The 22,996-nt window shown below is 34.0% G+C and overlaps 3 protein-coding genes across 4 annotated transcripts; all 3 read left to right on the top strand.

Moving 5' to 3' along the window:
• Window positions 1–2,019: 2,019 nt before the first annotated feature.
• Window positions 2,020–5,539, top strand: LOC111310388 (putative fructokinase-7). Of its 2 annotated transcripts, XM_022909812.2 has the most exons (7): window positions 2,027–2,834; window positions 3,116–3,330; window positions 3,886–4,098; window positions 4,205–4,402; window positions 4,556–4,696; window positions 4,949–5,065; window positions 5,184–5,539. In XM_022909812.2, exons 1-7 carry the CDS (start codon window positions 2,126–2,128, stop codon window positions 5,319–5,321), a joined length of 1,731 nt encoding a protein of 576 aa, XP_022765547.2. In that variant the 5' UTR covers window positions 2,027–2,125; the 3' UTR covers window positions 5,322–5,539. The 2 variants fall into 2 exon arrangements, with proteins under 2 accessions (XP_022765551.2, XP_022765547.2); XM_022909816.2 differs by lacking the exon at window positions 3,886–4,098 and having other exon boundaries at window positions 2,020–2,834.
• A 313-nt stretch (window positions 5,540–5,852) lies between these two features.
• On the top strand, window positions 5,853–9,315 carry LOC111310399 (uncharacterized). The gene is made up of 7 exons (XM_022909830.2): window positions 5,853–6,221; window positions 6,320–6,351; window positions 7,123–7,220; window positions 7,312–7,394; window positions 7,885–7,962; window positions 8,038–8,136; window positions 8,807–9,315. Exons 1-7 carry the CDS (start codon window positions 6,138–6,140, stop codon window positions 9,101–9,103), a joined length of 771 nt encoding a protein of 256 aa, XP_022765565.2. The 5' UTR covers window positions 5,853–6,137; the 3' UTR covers window positions 9,104–9,315.
• Window positions 9,316–17,059: 7,744 nt separating this feature from the next.
• LOC111302987 (uncharacterized) lies at window positions 17,060–21,154 on the top strand. Its single transcript, XM_089765768.1, has 4 exons — window positions 17,060–18,354; window positions 18,443–18,534; window positions 18,661–19,794; window positions 20,044–21,154. The coding sequence occupies exons 1-4, from the start codon at window positions 18,111–18,113 to the stop codon at window positions 20,785–20,787; spliced, it is 2,214 nt and encodes a 737-aa protein (XP_089621894.1). The 5' UTR covers window positions 17,060–18,110; the 3' UTR covers window positions 20,788–21,154.
• The last annotated feature ends 1,842 nt before the right edge of the window (window positions 21,155–22,996 follow it).

The following is a 22,996-nucleotide window of genomic DNA, read 5'->3' as shown; positions in this document are numbered from 1 at the left end:
TTTTTTTTTTATGTTGTTGTCTAATTAAAATTTCAATTTTTTTTGTTGATTGGAGTTTGAGATTAAAGATGAAGAACAGAGGTTGAAATTTCCACGACTTTTTTAGAGTTTTTTAAACCTCGCGATTTCTGTGAAATTCTTAATTCCTATAAGTTCATGCTGAAATGGTATTTTCTTTAAACATGTCTCTTTTTATTTTATTTTATTTTTTATTGTTGGGTAAAGAAAATTACAATTTTTTTAAATTACTTAATTGATTTTTTTATTTTTGGGTTTATTGAAATTTGAAGATTAAAGAAGAAGAGCGCTTGTTGGAATACTTGGCATTCCAGCAAGTAGCAGTCAAGATATCTAAACTCATCTGCTACTAATTTTTTAATATTACCTTGCAAATATCATTGAAAATTATTTTACAGGCGTTTTATGTATGTATTCTCATAATCAGCAACAAAAGTCTACGTTGATTTAGACATTCCAGAAACTACCCAACTAAGAAATAAGTACTTTCCATACAATTTTATCTTCGTTCAACTTCTTATATAATCACTACAACAAATTTCATGGACTGATAACTAAAAAAATATGAATAGATACATGGATGAACCATTTAATGTCCGGCTAATTGAAGAAGAGGATCTTGACAGACAACAAGCACATATCTAGACACCAACCGAAACGGCGACAATAGCAGATATAGTTGCTCAAGACCCAACAAAGATAAAGGCATTGACAATCTTAGTAAACTATCAAAAAGTTACATAACAAAACTGTTTTCTTAAAAATAGACAAGATTTCATCTTTTCTTTTCTCGTTCTCATTTGAATCCAACAAATCGAGTCGAGAGGTCTAAAAATATTTTCGTATGATAGTATATTTTGCCCTGTTGCGTAGCGTGGGCTTTTTGCTAGTCATAATATTATTGTTAAGTTTTATTTTTAATTTTTAAATATTATTAATAAATATTTTTAAAAAAATTCTAAATCCACCGATAAACCTCTCGTAGCACAAGAGAATCATAGACGGCATTCTTCCGGCCAACTATTTTACCATTGACTTGACATCTACCTGCTCTGCCCGTTGTTGTTTCAGATACTGATAATTAATTTCTTTTCCCTTCTAGTTGTTTTTTGTATTTTGTTTGACCTGTTTCCTTCTAGAAGTCAGTGTTGGGGGCTTTGTAATTTTTTCTTTAATGGATTACTTAATTACCAAAAAAGTATTTGACTTTTTATTTCAGAATATAAATTTCCATGTCTTTTTGGTAAAAAAAAAAAAAAAAAACCCTCCACATATGCATTTAAAAAATTTCCAGCATCAAACTAATTAAATTTCTGAATAACTAAGCAAAATTTCTCTTTTAATAAACATGTCAGATTTGAAATTTCCACTTATATCATATAGATTTAATAAATTTAAGCATGATATAATGATATAATATAAATATAAAATAAAAATAAATAAAAAAATGTTATGATTTAAAATTTTAATAAAAATTTTATATGAATTTAATAAAAATAAAAAATATATTTTATGTTTAACTTATCGTTATTGAATTATAATTAATACAATAAATTTCATATATTATACATTTTAAATATAAAATAACTTCACACGAATAAACAAATTATGAATGCCATCAATTCCATTATATAATTTAATTTCTTTTGCCTCCATAATCTAAACGATGTAGAACAACTGCAGACATCCATCCTAACCAAATACAGTTTTAATGTTCTTCTGTTTTTCAATTGCATGGCAAAATATGTTCGATAATTATATAGATCCCACGCATACATTTCTTAGGCAATTCAAATTCATTCTTGCTCGGTTTCAATCCTTTCAATTTTTGTTGTCTAAACCCAACTTTGTCTATTTTATTCCATTAATTGTCTTTATCAAACCCCGTAGCACTTTGATGCAGGTAAGACAGTCAATAATCTACCATTGTTTCTCTCTTTCGGGGAAGCTGCTAACTAACTTCTTTTTGTTCTTTAAAAAAAGAATTCTCTATTTTTTCTATTACTATCATTCATCGAAAAGAAGAAAAAAAGGGCTTACTTTCATTATAAATTGCACCCATTTCCCCAAATGTCTCTCTATTCTCTTCACCCGAAACTTGCATAAGATGAGTTTCCAGCTGATTTTTTCCCCTCAATTTTACTCCATCTTCTTTATCTTAATTCTCCTCCCAACATCATACAGCAACGGCGTCGATGAAAGTTTAATGGACTGCTTTCATCCCTTTAGCTGTGGAGACCTGAAAAACCTTTCCTATCCCTTTTGGACCGACGATCATCCTCAACACCGTCACCTTGAAGGTTTCGGGCTGATCAAATGTGAGAATCCACAGCCACTCATTCTTATTAGTGGCCATGAATTCCGTGTCTTGCATATAAACCAATCCGTTTATAGGATGACTATTGTGCGAATCGATCTCTGGGAAGATACTTGTCCCAAGAATTTTGTCAACGTAACACTCGAGCACCCTTTCTTGCACTATTCTAAAACAAATCAAAACCTGACTGTGTTTTTCAATTGCATCCCCTGGATTGAGATGCCCTGTGAAAATATGGTTCAGAGACTTGTTGACCCTTTCTATGCAACTGATCCATTTGTTATTAGAGATAATTTTCAACACCTCAGAAAATGTGGTACCTCTGTTCAAGTTAATAAGACCAATTTTGACCGACTCCAGAATAGAAAACTCAATCTGCTCGAGGCTCTGAAACAAGGGTTTGACGTGGAATATGATTTCTATGAAATTTTCTGCTCGAAATGCAAGGATTTGGGTGGCAAATGCTTTAAATCAAGTTCAGATCTTCTATGCAAGCATGGTATGGACAGTCTTTTATTTCCATTTCCTTGCTAGACTATGCATTAGGATAAAAATCAAGCTCACCCTATTGGTCCATACCATTTTTATCAATTTTTTTGTCTATTTGGTAGGTCAAAGACTAATCAAATTTTGGTAGGTCAGAGACTAGTCATTCCTTGTTCTTTCTTTTCGCTCCTCTGTCTCTTTTAACTTCCATGCATCGACTTTTTCTGTATCAAGTTAAAAAAAAGGTAAAAAAGAACATATTGATTTATATGACATTGAGTATTGCATGTGTAGGTGGAGCTAACGATATTCAAGCCAACACAAATGGAAAACTACCCAACAATTTACTAGTTGTTTCCTTTGGTGAAATGTTGATGGACTTTGTACCAACCGTTGGAGGCGTTTCTCTGGCTGAAGCACCTGCTTTCAAGATGTCTCCTGGTGGTGCTCCTGCTAATGTGGCTGTTGGCATATCCAGATTAGGTGGTTCTTCAGCTTTCATCGGCAAGGTGAATTTCTAACATTTAACCGTTGATATTCCATAATATCTTCATTTATTTTTGCTTTGAATTTCTATAGTTTGCCTCTTGGTATTTTCAGTTTAAGTAAAAGAATTCCTTTTTATCTGTTGAATTTCAACAAGACCTCGTCTCAAAGAGCATCAAATCTTACTAAAATATTAGTCAATTTCGGAAATTAATGAAAATTTTCCACCCACTGTCTTTGAAACCAACTTTTGAACAGAGGTGTTATGAAGTTGCTGTTTGCAGTTTGGTCATATGAACAAAAAATCTATTCTTCCACCATAGGTTAAGAAAATTTTAACCCCAATACTTCATGATAAGAAAGATTACTTCACGCAGAGAAATACGATCCAGGCGATGCTTTCGCATAATTCACGAAGGGTAATGTCGCTCCCACTTCTGTTGCATATTGCAATATCTCAACGCCCTACTTTTATTCTTGTGGGGGAGGCTGGGCGAGACCAATTGTCTTAATATAATAATTAGTGCTCGCATACATCTGCTTAGATGTAGTTCAACTTTGAAATTTTATACTATCAGGTTGGTGATGATGAATTTGGGCACATCTTAGCCGACATTCTGAGACAAAACAATGTTAACAGTTCTGGATTGCGATTTGACCATAGTGCAAGAACGGCATTATCATTTGTTACACTCGGATCTGATGGTGAACGGGAATTCTTGTTTTTCCGGCATCCAAGTGCTGATATGAATCTTCGCAAATCAGAACTCGATATAAACCTTATTAAGCAGGTTTTTCACTTTCTCTTCTTCGTGCCAACTAGGAAATGTTTGTGAAATATCTGTTCAGTCTGGGAAAGTTCACTCCTTGAAATCATTTATTTCCAAATTCTTGCAGGCAGGGATATTTCATTTTGGTTCTATTAGTTTGATCGAGGAACCATGCAGGTCAGCTCACCTTGCTGCAATGAGCATTGCGAGAAAATCTGGCAGCATCCTATCCTATGATCCAAATTTAAGATTGCCATTATGGCCATCAGCAGAGGTGGCTCGAGAGGGTATAAAGAGCATTTGGGATCAAGCAGATGTTATTAAGGTATGATTTTGTGACTATTGAGATTCATACATGAACTGACATGCTACAACAAAAATGTTAACAGTATAGCTCTGTTTATGTATTACCAAGAAAAGGAATTCAATTGTAGTGTGTTGTATGGCACTCATTCCTAATAATTTTATGAAATTTTAGATTAGCGAGGATGAACTTACATTCTTTATTGAAGATGATGACACTTATGATGATAATGTGGTGATGGAAAAGCTTTTTCGTCCTAATCTTAAGCTTCTGGTTGTAACTGAAGGATCAAAGGGTTGCAGATATTACACCAAGGTAAGATCTTCTACTCTAATTTTCTCTTAACTTGTTTCATGTCATCATTTTCTCTGAAAACAAAGTTTTTTACTATCTTAATTTGCTCCTTATGAACAGATTTTCTATCCTAAACCCAGCTTAAAAAATGAGTATCTTAATTGCTTCTGAACTGAAAGTTCTCTGTAGTAGAAATATCTGAGTTCTATGTGGGAATTAAATGAAATGATGCTGTTTCATAAACAAGCTGATATCCAGATACATCTTGTACAGACATTCAAAGGCAGGGTTCCAGGCATTAAAGTGAAAGCCGTGGACACAACTGGTGCTGGCGATGCATTTGTCAGTGGTATGCTGACCAGTTTAGCTTCTGACATAAAGCTAATTGAGGTACCTCTAGCTTTTATGTAAACTAGTAGTGGCAGTTGTAGTAAATAGATTATAGCATATAGACTCCAACTCCTTAGTTTCGTGTGGGAATTCATACATGAACTTATATCTGTGACAGGACGAAAAGCGGCTAAGAGAAGCTCTACTTTTCGCCAATGCTTGTGGAGCGCTGACAGTGACAAAAGGAGGTGCAATTCCTGCACTACCCACCAAAGAAGCCGTTCTCGAAGTCTTAAAAGGAGTTGCTGCTTCATGATTTAAGCGAACACTGATCCCAATTCGCATATTAAGCTCACTTGGTTTAGGTTCCAGTTGAAGTTGTAACATTTTCTCCTCACTTTTGTGAATGTTGTACTTTATTTAGCGAGTAGCAAAAACTATGAAGCAAAGACTAGAAGTGTAGAACTGTATTTTACCTGGTTAGGTTGATGAATAGTGAATACACTCTGCTTGCTCCACTTGTTGGATTTCTCATTTCCTTGTATTGCATAAAGCTTGTAAAATTCTGACCTTTCGGCATTCTGTTCTTTAGCCGCTTGAATTTCAATGTCTAAACTCAGCATCCAAGCCACCTTCTGCTTCTCTAATACGGGAATTTATGAAACGTTTTCTGAGCCAAAGGAGTAGCCCCTATCTCCTCTTTTTTTTAGCTTTCCATTAGCATATGAAAAAAAAAAAAAGAAAAAGGAATAGCCTTAGCACGTGCTCAGCATGTTCCACCCCCAAATCGATGGGCCAATTTTACTTGATTTTCCGCATTAACGGAGGATTCGCGCTTCATTGAACCGAACCATTGAACCGGCACTCCGGCCTCGCCATTACCATTTTCCCCTTCTTAACATACTTTTTTAAATAGTATTTCGCTCACGATCGGAAACGAGGATAAAGAAAAACCCTCTTGTTTTTACCTTTTTCTGTCAATTGAAGAAAGCGATAAAAACAAAGGGGGCAATGGAATGCTTCCAGAAATGAAACAAACTAACTTGTAAAATCAGATCAGATAATTCAGAAAACTGTTTTCCATTTTTATTTCTAGTTCGATTTCAATTCCATACAAAAGGAAAAGAAGAAAATGGCCTCGAATCCTGCCCTGATGCCCGAGATCGGACCCGATGGACTCGCTAGGGAAGCTCCTGTCATCGCCTACACTGAGAAGGTCAATTCTTTCTCTTCTCTTCTCTCTCTTGTGCTTCGTGTAATACTCTGGTGAAAATTTGATGGGCCTTTTTTTTTTTTTTTTGGCTGTGGCGGCAGATAATCGAGGAAGAGCGGCTTCAACTCAAGAAGTATGTTCATATTGTCACTTCTAACTTTCTATTTTTAGATATGTGCATTGTTTCATCATTTGTTTTTCACTTGCCTGAGTTAAATTGTAGTAAACCTGGCCTGTATGGATGATTCTTTTCAGTGCTGGATTTAAATTCAATGATAGCAAGGAAAGTGTTCTTCTAACCCTGCACGTGTTTATGTAGAAAAAGATAAGAGAAATAGACGTATCTAAGTTTTCTTTGAATTGTTAGCCTTGGAGAATTAGTTTTAAAGCCTTAAACTGTAATTCAGATCTAGAGAGATAGTCGGTGACTAGTGACAGTGCATAAGATTTTCATGAGAGTTTGATACTTCTTAAAAGGAGGATTGAATCCTAAATCTCAATTGATTCGATGTTTATTTCTTTAATTAAGTTCTTGTAATTCAAATCTGAAACAAATTCAATTTGTGCTTGGTTATGAACTCCGGCTTTTTTTCTCTTTAAATGCTATGAGTTGTTTTTACTAATTAATATTTTAAAACTTCATTTTGACAATCTTTGTTTACTCACTCAATGATCAAGCATAAGAAGTTTTTTTCCTTACAATTCAGTTATTAAAATATTAAAATTTTGTTTGCATTTAAGAATTTAATTTTCCAGTGTGTACCATTTACTTGTAAAAAGGTTGAAAGAGGACTATGCCTTATGAAGTTATTATTTCTCTTTTTATTAATGTTCTTTGAGTTTGTTTCTCATGATTTCATTTGTTGGAGGATTTTATGTGATCTCCTTTGATGCACACTTTCAGATACATAGAAGAAAATTATTCTAAAATTCGTGATGTTGAAAGAGAACTAGCAAATCTTACTATGGAGATGAAACTCACTGCTGGACCTAAAAAAGCAGGTTGGTCTGTTGTTGCCATTGTATGAAATATTTCTTAATTTATGTGTATTTTTCTATAGTGTAGTACATAATTTGTGGTATGTTCCTTCAGCCCTCGAACATATGAGAAAGAAAATTGAAATGTCAACTGAGAGAATACACATTGCCAAGCAGAAGGAAGAACAAGCCCGAAAGGTTTGTTACATTCTCTATCTCTCAAGTATAATTGAACTTGTATCATGGCCTTATGTCTCATCTTTTCTTAGTCAAAGTAGAGTTCCTCATTAATTTTTGACACTTCTTCCTGCTGTGGAGGGACAAGAATACTAGGTTAGTTAGGGACCTGACAGGACAAATCATAAAATTTTAACATGAAAAAAATTTCCAATTCAATTGTTCGGATTGTAGCATACCCATGTGAACCCATTTTATCTGAAATGAGTGAATTTGCAGCTGTAAGTTAGTATTCCTGCATGGAATTGTACATTGATATGGATTCTGGAGTTTGTTTATACTTTATACACTGATGGGCATGGTTTTATTTGAATTAATTAAGGCCTAAACCTACTTTTTGGACTCAAGAGAGGCTAATGAATAAATTTTCAGTTTTTTTCCAATCCATTTTATTGGCGAGTATATTACCTCCTATCTTCAATATGATAGCAGCATTTTTTATGTGTTTCAGAATTGGGAAGCAGCATTAAAGGCTCTGAATGATGAGGAAGCAATTAAGCAGAAGTTATGTGAGGACTTAAGCAATCTGGTATACTTCTTTGCTATAGGTGGATAAGCGGGGTTTAATGCACTGTGTAACAAGTTAATGCTTTTCTGTTGATAGGTTCAAGAAAGCAGTAACTCTCAGTTTGCTCGACTTGAGGAGTTGAAAAGGCGAATGGAAGCTCTGAACCCAAGTAGAGCATCCACTTTGTCTCATAATGTAAGCTTTCTTTCTGTTTCTCCATATTATACTACAAGTTCTTCATGTTATATCCAATACTTATAAGGTTCTCTATGAGGAGAAGATAACTGATTTACAACAGTCATCAGAATAGGCATGTCACCAAATGAAAAATGGTTCTCTTTTATTATGAGTTTCTATTGCTACTCATTTTTGCATTCACTGTGATCATATTAAAATGGAAAAGATATTCATGTCTATGCATGAACTCAACAGAACCTCTTCTGACCACCTAGTATAGGCCTTGTTGATGCTTTGTTAATTTTTGGCTCCTCTAGGCAGTTGCTCTGTTAATCAATCCAAACTGGGCCCTTACCCCTAATAAAAAGGATAAGGGGAAAAAATATGAAGTGAGATAAGAAGTTTTAATTTGCTGATCTTTCCGAGATTATGTTTGTTCTAACATAATAAACTACTCTAGATGTATGGAAATTGGTTTCAAGAATGCCCATATCAATTCCCTGATCTGCTCATGGTGAGCCAGGATCGTTTTGGAAATGGCTATCCTGCTTCACTAAAGGGCTCCATTCTTTGGCAAAATTTTTTGTATTTCTTTTATATTTTCAGGCCTGTGGATTACTATAAGCACTGGTATATGTGTGTAAATCATAGAAAGATTGTTGAAAGTTTGCACTTGGATCATGTTTAGGACATGAAAGCAATTGGATTCGCACAGGGTGCTGCTACTGTAGATGCTTCATCAGTTCCTCAAATAACAGAATCAGGCTCTGCTGTTTCTGAAAATGTACCTAATCTAGGTAATGGCGGAAATGTTCCAGCTATTAATGGGCAGAATCAGCTGCCCACAAATGATGGAGAAGTAAAAGGAAAGAAGAAAAGCCATTTTCCAGGAAGAGGAAAGGGGATTGGTGCCGTGCCCAAGGGTAGAGGATCTGCAGCACCTGGGTGGACAGGAGCAGGGTTTGATGTGGACGCTAGAACTTAGAAGCATCATTTCAGACCTTATCTATTCTTTGCTGAAGTATCAGGGCAAACTTATCAGTGATTGCTCATGTTTATAGGGTATCACCAGTCTCCCCCCCCCCCCCCCCTATTTTCTTTTTCTTTACCCTTGTATTCTTTCAATTGCATATAGCTTGTTGATATGAATGATGCCATTTGGCTTTTCTTTCTTATTCATTTCCTGGACTGACATCATTATAATTGTCTTCAAGCAGAAAATCATTTAGAAACTATCTATTTAAAACATTAATTTAAAAAAAGAAGGAAAACTCTCTCTCTGGCATCAAAAGCTGAAACCTGAATTTTTGTGGGAAGGTTTCTCTCTAAACGAATGTATTAACATGTTATCTGCTGAAACCTCTTTTGCTGAATCTGGTCCGAACTCTCCATAATGAGATGATACAACTGTTGTTGTGATTTTAAACTCCTGGTTTTTGTGAAGAATTAATTGGGACTAATCAGGGTGAGCAGAGATTCCTATACTCTTTGCCGATGAGAATACAGGAAAGAGGAGGACAATTAGTGTGTGCAATTTTCAGATTAATTATTGTTTCAAGGCACTTTGATATTTAATTCTTAATCTTCGTTAATATCATATGATCTAAAAATGTGACACTTGCATATGTAACGTGCTAATGCTCCCTTTGGCCTTTCCTTGTTCTTAACCAAATAAGTTCAACACCATGCTCTCAACATTCTTATAATTCATTTATTATGTATATAAGTACTTCTATTTGCATTCCAACTTTTTTATAATACACCCCAAAAATTATATTATAAATTTCCATAAACCTTTAAAATTTTCTAGAAGTTTATTTTCAAAAATTTCAAATTGCACCCAAATATTTTAATATAAAATCTTACGAAATTAAATTCGAAATCAAATAAAAAAATAAAAAAAATAAGCTATTTATCTTTGATCTTATACTTTTTAACTTTAAATGGGTGAAATTTCCTTTGAATTTAGCTTGATTGAATTTAATATCCTTTAGGATTTTCAATTGGAAAGAGAGAGAAAGTAGATGGAGCATGAGAGAAACGGAGATTGGGTGTTTTAGGTTTCTTTATAAATTTATGTTTTAAATGAGAGGTGTATTGAATAAAAAATTAAGTGTTAAAAATAAATAAGTATGTTGAGTAATTATTGAAATGTAAATAGCAACACTCATTATGTATTTAGGCATCATGTAGTTTGATGTCACGACTAAGTTGTGACTTGACTGAGTTGTGATTTAATTAAGGTTTTAGAGAATAAGGCATCATGTAATTGGATATCACAACTCAATTTTGACTTGGTTAAGGTTTTAAAAAATTAGAGAGACTATGAAGAGAATAGAGGAAAATTGAGAGGATAACATATCTTTTCTATTTGTGAAAATTAATTACATCCAAGGAATTATTTAGATACAATTATCGTGCAACTGTCATGAAAAAAATACAAAATTCAAGCGTGTTCCTAGTCAATAGATTAATAACTAACCATTAGTTTTCCTAGCCAATAGATTAATAACTGACATCACCATCTTTCTTCTTATATTCACCAATTCTGTTATCAGTTTTCAACTTATTTCTCAATGATTCTTGCTCATTCTTTATAATAGTCTCTGTTATAATTTTGCTCATGTAATACTTGTTCTTTTTCATTAAGGGCATCACAATACCTTCCCCTTCACCAAATCCTTGTCCCCAAGGATGAAAATCTAAAAACTGTGACTTTTATATTGTATAGTCTTCCAGGTTGCATTATCATACCCTAAATTGGACTATACCATTAGAGTTAGTGATAGCCTTATTTTGCTTTTCAACTATTCGTTTATCAATCACAGTAGCAAGATATATAAGCGATTGCCCATCCTTATTAGTTTTTAGTGGAGCTAGACTAGAACTACCTTATTTCCTAACCTTTTTTTTTTTTAACAAGTTGACATGAAACACTAAATGAATTTTAGAAGTAGGAGTTAACTAAAATTTATAAGCAATTAAACCAACATTGGCTAATATAGGATACAAATCAAATTAAAGTGTTAAACTATTTTAAAGGGCCAAAGAGGTTTGTTTATAGGGTTAGAGTTTTAAATACACTTTATCTCTTGTCTAGAACTCTTTTTCATTCCTTTTCCAGTCAGTATACAATTTCACCCTCTATTGAGCTTTATTCAATTGATCAACCATCAACTTATTAACTTGTTCTCTATCTTTTAATAACCTTTCCACATTCACCACTATTACCTGTTTACATCTTGGTGGTTTATAACTTTACAAAACCTGAAATATAAACATTCCTAAATAAGTATGATAACTTGTATTATACCACCATTCGATTAACGGTAGCCATTAAATTCAACTATTAGGCTTGAAAAAACACATACGCTATAAATACTACTCCAAACATTGATTAACTTTCGTAGTTTGCCTATTAGATTCTGTATAATAAATTATACTCAGATGAATTGTGGTTTCTAATAATTTCATCAACTCTTACCAAAATAGACTAGTGAAGGTTGGATCCCTGTCAGAAATAACAATTTTTAATGTCCCATTTAGTTTATGAACTTAGTGTAAATATATTTTAGCTATTTCCATAGTTGTAAAAGGATGAGACAAATGAAGAAAGTGACAATTCTTAGTGAATTTATCCACTATCATCATAATACAGCTAAATTTTTTAGATTAGGATAACCCTGCAATAAAATCCATAATGATTGCATCTCAGGCTTGCTGTGATTAGTTGTAAAAGACCAGAATAAGGAACATACTCATCTTTATCACACTGTTGAATATATTTACAAACTTGTTTCTTTATCCTAGGTTAATAAAATTCAGCTTAAGTCTATGGTAGGTGGCTTAAATTCTTGAATGCCCTTTGAGATGAATCATGCAAGGCTTGTTAAATTTTCTTTTTTAACTGCCCACTATTACCTATATACACTTTCCTTTTAAATCTCAAAACTTCATTGTTGAATGAATAGTAAAAATTATCAAAAGGATGGATGACAAAAGCCTTAATTTACTCCTATGCTACTATATCACCATTATAGCTATACTCAATCTCTTTCACCCACTTAAGTATAAATGTAGTTGATTGTAAGCTATCGCTTTATGCTTTCTTCTCATGTTACTTGGATAAGGCATTTGCTGTTATATTCGTTTTGCCCTTTCTATATTATATAGAGTAATTCAGTCTAAGTAATTTGGTTAGTCTTTTTTTTGAATAGTGGTGGTCAACTTTTGCTTAAGCACAATTAGTGTTTCCACATCATCATACTCCCTATTAATCATGTATATTTCACCCAGCATCTCAAGATCCTTGTAAGCTAACTTTGGCAATTTATCTTTAGAAATAAGCTTCAAGCTAGCTTTATTAGGATCACCTTTTAATGTAACTTTTTATCCTTTTTTTTTTAATTCATGACATGTCATTGAAACCAAATACAAGAGAACTATATTTCTTTATCCAATCAACTCCAAGCACAATGTCACTTGTATTATCCATTCAAGTTGCTTCCATTTGGTTGTACTATACAACCTCTCACCATTAGCCATAATTATATCCAAAGATTAGTACACGTCAACTCACCTTATCATTGGGCAATATAGGAGTCACAAAACTATGAGTACTCTCGCTATCTATAAATATAGTCAAAGGTTTTCCCTTGATATTCCTTTTGATCCTATGTTATACCTAGTGCTACCTGTTAAAGCATTGATAGAGATTTTTAAATTACCAGTCCCTTGGTTTATTTCATTGTGGATATCCTAACCATTGTCAACTAGTTCTTCATCATCTTTCTTTTCTTCTAAAAATTTCTTTACCATGATGGAGTTCAACTACTTGTTCTTACAAATGTGGCCAGGAAAAAAATTTTCACCATATTTAAAACACAGGTTTTGTAATCTTCTCTACTTCATGAGAGTTTGCTTCTATGTAGTTGATGCTATATTGAATGAGACTTCTTTTGGTTGGGAGCAAGGTTATAGGAGTTTTTCAAAGGAATATAGGTGCTATTAGTTAAGTTGGGTTTAATAAATAGTCTATTTCTTTTGTATTCAACTTCCAAGGCTAGCTGGTGTAACTTAACTTGCCTATAAGCTATTGCCAAAGTTAGAGGCTCACTATCCTTAACTCTTGGTTTAGGATCTTTCTTTAGGCGACTTCTAAAATTGGATGCAAAATATAACTTGTCCAAATGGGGGTTATTCTGAAGCATCAATGGCCTGAGCTTTTCAAATTTCTTTTAATATTCTTTCACTATGGTCTTTTGAGTCAGTTTGTTGAATTCCTTAATCACATCCAAACAAGTCATGTCATAAAATCTCTAGCAGAGATCATTAAAAAATTTCTGCCATGTAAATCTAGGTTTCTTCATCAAGTATCCATCAAATTAGAGTTTTGCCTTACTAGCTGAATATATAATAGCTATTTCCATGTTCTAATGGCTTGACATTCCAAAAATGGCGAAATACTTCTAACATTTTCTTAGCCATCCTCTAAGATTCTCACTTCGAATAATAGAAGTTTGAATTTTGGCCATGGGGTAAAAACATTTGAGCCTAAAAGGTACTTAGTTCCAAATGAAGTTTAAATATGTTTGTTTGCCATCATGCTATTATGTATATGACCAAGATTATTGTCCTACTGAAGTTTTGATAGTAACTTTGGATTATTAGGCTTATAGCTAAACTTATTATGTTTTCTTAATAGGATTTTTACCTCCCTTCTGATTTACACCAGTAAAGCCAAATGAGAACTATCGACATATTCTTTTCTTTTGGTTTTGGCTAGGATGGAGATTCCCTTTTTATAGCAAAGATTCCAATATCTTGGTCAAGCTGTTATGATTCTCAACCATCTTGATTCCCAACTCTTTTTTTTTTTTTTTTAATCTTCCCATAGCTTTGACATGAGGTCTATATTGCCTTTATGTCCTCCAATTGCGTTAAGATGTTTTGACTTATTCATCTAAGGTATTCAATTAAGTCCTTTCAACCATGAATAGTGATTTCTTACTTTTTTTCAACATTGATATTGGATCACAACGAGCTCATACCAATTTATCACGACTAAGTTGTGACTTGGTTAGGGTTTTAGAAAATAAAGAGATAATGAAGAGAATTGAAAAAAGAAAATGTCTTTTCTATTCATCAAAATTAGGTACAGCCAAAGAATTATTTAAATACAACTATCATGCAACTATATGCAAAAGTATAAAATATACAAAATTTCAAAATATTCCTAGGTAATATATTAATAACTGACATCACTATTAATAATCTTAATCAATAAATTAATAATTGACATCATCATCTTTCTTTTCATATTCACCCATTTTGTTGTTAGCTTTTAATTCATCTCCGAATGATTCTTGCTCATTTTTTGTCATAATCTCTATCATAATCTTACTCATACAGCACTTGTTCTTTTCCATCAAGGTCATCACATTCGAATTCACTCAGCTCTTTCTGAAGTAATCGTCGATAAATCTGCTTGGAAATGTAAGTTAAGCCCGTGGTTGTGTTAGAGGTTGTAAGATTATTTGTTGATCTATAGGAGGCATGACTTAGTCCTACTGGTTCATATTCACTGTACTGCATCATTGTGTCGCGGCTACTTTAGATTATTGCAATTATGTATGTTTGTACCACGTCAGACTTGAGTGACACATTCATCTTTTTCATTTTGTCATGATATATGAGTTTGCATCTTATTTCTCTTTCTATTTGTGGCAGTTTTACACGACTGGGAATTGTGGAACACCTACCGTTTAAAATTCAAATTTTGGGTGCTCTTAGTGCATGTAAACATGTTGTTGACCGAGTGAATGTATGAAGGTGTGCTAATGATGATAACACTAAACATGTTGGTATGCCTGCACTTCATCCACAATTTAGGAACATTTTCACCGGAAAAATATCTTTAAATATTGCTGGTGGTCTTTTATGAGAATTGATTTCTTTTCAACGCATTAGGTTTGAATTCTGTGGCCTGGAAGAGTAAATGCACTTGCCTGTTTCTTCACTGTAAGTTCTGGAAGATTATTTTAACTTTGGATGGCAAGGTATTGCGAAAATTAACTGACATGTTGGATAGCTTTATATGCTGGCCAGGGAGTGTTCCTCCCCAGGCGGCCATGCCAGGCGACGTGCTGCTCTGAATTGTACACTTAAACAGTTTGTTGAATGCATTGAACAGAAATTTCACTAAAGAAAAAAAACGTGTTCAAATGTTAATAATAATAGGTTGAATTCAGGAGAATTCTGATTTGCTAATCAATTCTTCACCTAATAGACCTTGTGGGATCAGATCAGACTTCTGAGCCATATTAGTAAGGTCATTGAATGCATTTATGTAACGAAATGGGTTTAAACTTGGGTTGTTGGAAAGACTAGCATCAGACTGACCACAAGACGAGCCCCTGTTTGAGTGCCGCTGCTGTCTCTATACGAAGTCTGCTTTAAAGAGGGTAGGTTAGGGTTGCCGTCCTCTATTTACTTGCCATTATTCATTAAAAGACATGAGATGAAGAGTGGGATGACGATGCTGCTAGAACTGCAGAATTGTATTGTAATTTTTAGTCAAGTGGTGGGTCAAACCAAGCCTCTGGACTATCATTTTTGCTATTTATTACCATTAATTACCTTTTGGCAGCGTCTTCCCTGCGACCATGAAGAATTTGCTAGACTTTCACGAGAAGCGGCACTGTGTAACTGTAACAGTGCTTTGGTTTTCTTTCTTTTCCCAATAGAAAAAAGGTAGGATGAAAAGAATAAGACGATAAAATCTGTTATCCCTGTTGCCTGTTTTTGATCTTTCTGACAACGTATAAATTGATATCTTTCTCTTGCACTTTCTATGATTCAATTTCGGTTTTTTTATTTTTTTATCATCTTTCCAAGGTTGTGTGGGGTAAAATCATGTAAGAAAGAAAAGAAGAAAAGCGGTGAAAGGAATGTAAAAAATAACCTTAATAAACTCTTCCTGAGACCCATCAAGAATGCAGGAAAGGGAACTCACAATCTCACATCTTGGCACGGAAGGGATTGCAAGCAACTCGTAATTTGCAAGGTCTTCGATTAAACCCTTAAAATTGGGACCATCTCCACCTCCCCCTGAGCAAATATTCAAAAATAACTCTCCCTCTCCCTCTCCCTCTCCCTCTCCCTCCTCAAAGGTCAGACTTGAAATTGACGTTGGCTAGGACATGAATAGGACATGAATAAAAAGCAATTGATATCATCCAAATTTAAAAAATAAAAAATAAAAAATAAAAACCAGCGGTGGTCCGTGAGACGAGCCCTGCGCTGTGGACGTCATGCATACAGTCCTAGTCTCTTCTCCTAAGGAGGCTCTGACGTGCATGGAGACTAACAAGCCTCAATCTTAGTCCAGATCTACTGGGATTTTATTATCGGTTATAAGGAGGCTACTCCTGACACAGTTAATTAATTTGTCCTAATGCACACCCTTTCGTCACATGATGCACATCATGCCATTGATTGGGGTTTGCGGTCCCCTTCAATAGCGAAAGATATATCAATGTTGTTTGATTGAATAATCAACTCTCATTTTCTTTTTCCTTGGAATTAACACTTCATATTGAAACAACGACTGTACGACTGTAACGTCCTCTAATTGTAATTATTTTGCAAGTTGAATATTTTATCAAAGAAAAGAGTTTGGTTTCCTAAATATAAAAGTTATTTCTTTCAGATTATGCCAACACCTCTATTTTAAAGGACTTTTCTTTTAATAAAACTCTTTTTTTAAAATTACAAATGGAACTTGCTTACAACTATTCTCAAAGTAAATCAAATTCTTCTAAACCATGAGTGATTGAAAAGAATAGATAGGCGTAATGGTCCATCCGAGTTCACCCATTTGTTGCCAGCTAAACTGGACTAAACTGATATATTTGATTGTTTTCCGATTTCCAAATGAATCCCCTTGTAGTACTGTAAGAAAATTATAACCAAATTGGTTGAAATTTGAATGTGTTTTTTCAAGGACATAAGTTAAAGGACAAAAAAAGAACAAATTAGAAAAAGAAGGGAAATTTAAAAGGAAGAATGAGGTTAAAAAGGCAAAACCCAAAGCATTGAATTTTAAAGTAAATTGCATTGTAAAGTTCAACTTTCAGTGCAATCATCATACTATAGAAACCAATATCAACCAAACCCAACGATAATTCAAGTTCCATGGTCTTTTTGTTTTGTTACTAGTAAACTACTTACCAAATTCCAGGGTGATTCGTAACAGGGTAGCATTATCAAGTCTGATCCAGGGTAAAAATAAGAGGATAAATGAAAGGATAAAACGTCATAGCCTGGGTCATAGGCTCACATTGCAGATCCCCAATAAACCACCTCGTATTTAAAAGCCAAGTGCCAAGGGGTGTGGGAATCACATTGTAAATCGAGCTTTGAGAGTGAGATCGTTTATGTGTCTGCATTTCAGATAAAGAGATAGAATGGAGCGTGTTCGAATCGTCATCACTTTGCAAGTTTTTATACTACTAGATTAGCATTTTACCAATTCCAATTCCAATTCCGAATAAGAGAGAGAGAAAGTTGGTTTTATGGTCTCCGGTAAAACTTGGGAGTGAGTGTAAGACGGTAAGATAAAAAGAAGGTATTGTAGTGAAGAGAAATAAGCTAAGGGGGAGAGAGAAATAAATGAATAAATACTCCGATATTCTATAGGCTACATCCACAAACCAAACTTTTTGTTTTACTTAATTCCTCAAATCAAAATGTGGCTGATTTATGCTTCATGGATCCGCTTTTCTCGCTTCTTCACCAGCGCCCTATAACCTTTTCAGCTTTTCATCCTCAACTAACACACTCTTACTCTCGCTGTCTCGCACTTTCTCCAGTCTTCCACCTTCCAATCGATATCTTATCTCTAACTACTGCTGGCTACTTCTGTCATTGTCACTCTGATCTACCATCTTATCTTTTCTTTTTTTTTTCCTTGAAAAGCAGGAGAGAAGGAGATGGGCAGGGAATGGCACTGGGGTGGTGGGGCTAAACCTTCCTCAACCTCCAACAGCTCCAAGAGAGCATCAGAGAGAGACTCTGGTCAAACCACTCCGTCAGGTTGCATCAGTGCTGTCTTTCACTTGTTTGATTTCCATCATTTGCCATTCCCTTTAAACCACCAAACTACTAGTAGTAGCACTTGCAGTTGTTTCAAGCCTGACTCTTTTGTATCTCCAGACACCACCACCACCATTAAAGGTTCCTCTTTAATTCACTCTCTCTTCGTTTCCTTCCTTCTTCTAATTTTGAAATTCTGAGGAGAGTAACGGGTTCCAATGCAATGCAGGTGCAAGGAACAGTTTGGAATCAGAAGAGGAAGATTCAACTTCAGCTTCATTGACATCAACCAGTAAAGAAGAAGAAATTTTAAATATCCCAGTAAGTTCATTTTTATCTTCTTGGGTTCCTAGCCTTGTTTATTTTCATTTTCAAAGATTCGCATTTTTTTGAAAAGTGAGTAATGATAATGATAATGATATATTTTTTTTGTTTATGAAAATTCAGATGGGAATTCAAATCAAAACAAGTGGAGACAAAAGGTCAAAAGTTGGAGCCCCGAATAATGACACTTCTTCAGACATTAGCGGCTCCCCTGGGACCAAGACTCCTACTTTGGTAGCTAGGCTCATGGGTCTTGATCTTCTCCCTGAAAGTTGCTCACCATCATTTTCATCCGCACCAAATTTTCAAGCTAAGTCACGTTTAAGTCACCACATTCAACCCCCAAAGCCTGGCCAAAGCAAAACAACTGGTCACAGAAATTCATTGGATGGTGATATCAGGGGCACTTGCTCATTGCCAGAAACTCCAAGAATATCGTCTGCAAGGAGGTCAGACGTGGATCATCACTACCGCCTTTCGCTTCAAATCAACAAAGATAACATGAGCACTAGTGAAGAGTTGGTGATGTCTAGTCTCTCATCATTGAAAAGGAAAGAGCTAAAACATGAAGATGAGAACAGAAGCCCTGGTCACTACGCTAGGCAGATAGTGAAGCAGATTAAAGAAAGTGTTAGCGGGAAAGTTGGTATGGATATAACCAACACAGTTCGAAACAGAGAGCAAGCCAGAGAAGAGCTTGTTAGCCAATTCAAATACAAGAAAATTTCCAGGGCTTTAATCAAAGTTGCTGATGATTCAAGCCCTGGCAAGCACTCAACATCTTCCTGTTCACCAAAGCTTAGATTCTTGGAATTCAAAAGCAAACCACTCGTAAATTTATCCACTAAAGATCATTATTTTCAACCTCCAAAATCATCATTTTCATCATCTCTTGAGATCAAAATCCAGCCTCAGCCCATCAGAGTTTTATCAAAGCCCAAGTTGCAGCCTGTTGAAGAGGAACAAGATGAGCAGCACAAGCAGCAGAAGCCGCCAAGAGTCGCAAGCGAATGCAAGAAAGCGTCCAGTGAAAAGTTCGGTTCACGACTGAAAAAACCTAAACAAACATCGGGCATTATCCGGAACAAGCAAGAAGAGCCTTTCGTTCGTCCTTCCACAGCCAACAGAGTTAATTTTCCTGACAAGAAATGCAGGAAAACCCCATTGTCAAATGATCTCCTCAACATCACGGTCCCTACCCTTCTTCCAGTCAAAAAAGACCCTTCTCCTCCAGCCACAAAAATCCCTCAAAAACAGGTATTCATATTACAAAGACATTATTTGCATACATTCACGCACACCTCATGCATATCTTAAACATGACAAGGAGCAAACGTGTCTATTCTCCTCCAAGCCATGTCTCGGGTGAGCATCATAGATGTACAATTCTTTTAGGAAAAAAAAAATGTATTATATAACTTTACCATACTACAGGGAAAATTTACTATTCATCTTAGAAAAAATGTGCAGTTCTTGTCATCGGCTTGTTGTTTGGATTTGTTACAGGTCTTAGATGCTCAAAGACCGAAACGTAGCTCACAGTTTTTTAGTTGTTCGAGCCAAACGTACAACAAACAAGAAGCGGAGCACGCACACGTTTCCGGAGACAACAACTACGGCGACAGATGTAACGATGCTACTACAACCACCAACACCACCACCGGTGATCAAGCAGAATATGAGTACATCGCAAGAATACTAAGACGTACTGGCATGGAAAAAGATACCCCTGTGTCCTTCACGTCCTGGTTCTCTCCTTCCCATCCTCTTGACCCTTCCATTTTTTACCATCTCGAACATTTCACCACTTGTTCCACTGCCATCCTCTCTAATACTAATACTAATTATAATAATAATAAAACCAAGTCTAGTCAATTGAGCCAGCGATGCAATAGAAAATTACTGTTTCATCTGGTCGATGAAATTTTGATGGGAATTTTGAAGCCTTATTTTAATATGAAGCCTTGGGTTATTACGTTCGGACATGATTTTAGTCACATGGATGGCTCTCAACTAATAGACACATTATGCTCGAAAATTAGAAGCTTTCCTCGAGTTGATTGTCGTGTTCTTGAAGACATTGACGCCTTAATTGACAGAGATTTGCCAGAAATTAAGTTCCAGAGTGTAATGGCGTACGAGGAAGAAGGGGAAGGGATTGTGGCGGAGATTGAGAAGGACTTATTAGAGGCGCTGGTACATGAAACGGCTTTGGATTTTGGTGTACGAGTTGAACTGTCAAAAGGTTGAAAGGACTGGCTCTAATGAAGATAATACGGCATCGTTTTAATGGAAAGTGAGAGTACAGCCGTACAGGGGCGTCACATGAGTATTCGCTGGGGGTTCCTGGTTGGAAGATACAGGTGGAAAGATGGCTGTTGGGGGCCCGACAATATTCGCTTTCTCATTGGTTCTTAAAGACAGAGGTGGCAGAGGAATCCATTCCTCATTTCCCTTTTTTTATTTTTTTATTTTGTATATAAATTGCTATAATGTATCAGCCTTTCAATTTTTTTTTGTTTGAAAATGATAAGAATATTCCTTTTGGTCTTTTAAAAGAAGTTAAAAATTTTTGGTTCTTCCAAGTTGGAGTCCTGTTTGATGAAATATACTAATAAGCCTACTTTTATGTATACTTCATCCCTCTCATAATTAGTATTTGAGTTTAATTTTTTTCAATCAAAATTTTTTAAATTTTACTATTTTTTATATAAATTATTATTAATGAAATTTTGAAAAGTATTCTTTCAAAACTTTGAGAAAAGTTGTTCAAGTATATATTTATTAAAATTTAATGTAATCAAATAAGTATTTAAATTGAAGTCAAATTGAAACTTTTTACTACAAAAAAAAAAAAAAAACAGTATTTACAATACCAAAAGAGCTTTTTTTCTTTTTTTGAAGGGATATACCAAAAGACTGTCTGATCATTTATGTTTCGTAATCTTCAGTTGTATCTAATTAATGAAGCAATTAGCATTATGATAACTATAAAAGCTTAAACTAACCTTTTTTTTTTTATTTAAGATGATTAGGTTTGGATCTAAACTAAAAATTTAACACTTTATTAACAGCTTCTATTTACTTACAGTCAATGCTTTTTGTTATTTTCCATCCTACCAAATGCACAACTAAAATTCAAGAATGATTGAGTCATAATCAAACATGTTACATGTTGTATATATATTTTATATCTGAATAGGCCATTGAGTTAATATGGTAATTAGCTTAAGAATTAGAAAAAAAAACTGTTAAATGCATGGATAAACTGAATAATATATTAGTGGCGTTTAGCTTGCATGCAACACTTTTTTTTTTTCCTTTTGGTTCATTTCATTTATAGGAAAAAAGAAAAAAAAATAGCCATCAAGTAATGGTCAAAGGAAGGAAAGATAGCAAATTATTTGCTTTTAGATTAAACAGTAGTAAAATATGTAGATGGGCATAGCTTAAATAAATTTTGTTAAATGAAATTCGTGAAAATTTTAATTAAAAATTATTTAATAAAATTTTTAATAAAAAATTTAAATTAATAAATTGATAGATATCAATGAAAAGATCAATAATATATAAAAAAATTAAAAATACGTTTATAATATAAATTCGATCATACTTAGTTAACAATAAAAATTAATACAAAATTTTCATTAAAATGCTTGTCTAAAAATATATCAAATTTTATTTTAAAATTTTTACATTTTATAACTCTTAATGTAATAGGATTTTTCTTTTAATCCATCGTTTATTATTTTTTATTTTAATTTTTGTTTAATCATTTTAATAAAAAAATTTACAATTTTCACTTAAAATTTTTAAATTAGAGTTTTTGTTTTCCCAAGTGGATGGGATATTAGATTAGATTTGATTCTCCATTCATGGAAGTTTGAGCTTGTAAAGTGACACTGCAACAACCCGAAAGGAAATTAAAAGGACAGAGGAAAATGGAAAGAAAAGAAAAATAAAAGGAAAAAGAGAAAAGAGAGCTCGCAAAGGACAACACCCGAAAGATGGTGTATGCATGGACCTGACAAGGTGTACGTGTATTTTTAAAGCCAAGCAGCTAAAGTTGCAACTTCACAAGCAAAATACTAATGCAGACAAGAAGCCAAGTCCATATCAGCATAAAATCCCATTGGAATATTGCCAATTTTTCTGCTTTACTTTTGCTTTCGCTTTCTCCTACTTAAATTAGAATTGATTTTATTGATAAAAATAAAATACTTTTATTTGTAAAATTTGAATTTTATTTTTATTATTAATAATTTCTCTTAATGCACAATCTATAAATTTACTATAAATTTTAACCTAGACTTTTATTAGAGTATCCTCCCCTCATTTAAATTTTTTTTATTAAAAAAAAAAACTTAAAATGCACAAATTTGAGATGAATAATCTTTTTACCATGGATGGATACAAGTATGAGTCAAAATTAGAAAATATTCAAAGGTAATAAATGACC

The sequence above is a fragment of the Durio zibethinus genome, chromosome 9, assembly GCF_047325235.1.
Source record: "Durio zibethinus cultivar Kanyao isolate XHJ-2024 chromosome 9, ASM4732523v1, whole genome shotgun sequence".
Classification (NCBI taxonomy): domain Eukaryota; kingdom Viridiplantae; phylum Streptophyta; class Magnoliopsida; order Malvales; family Malvaceae; genus Durio; species Durio zibethinus.
This window is presented reverse-complemented; position numbering and strand designations above follow the sequence as displayed.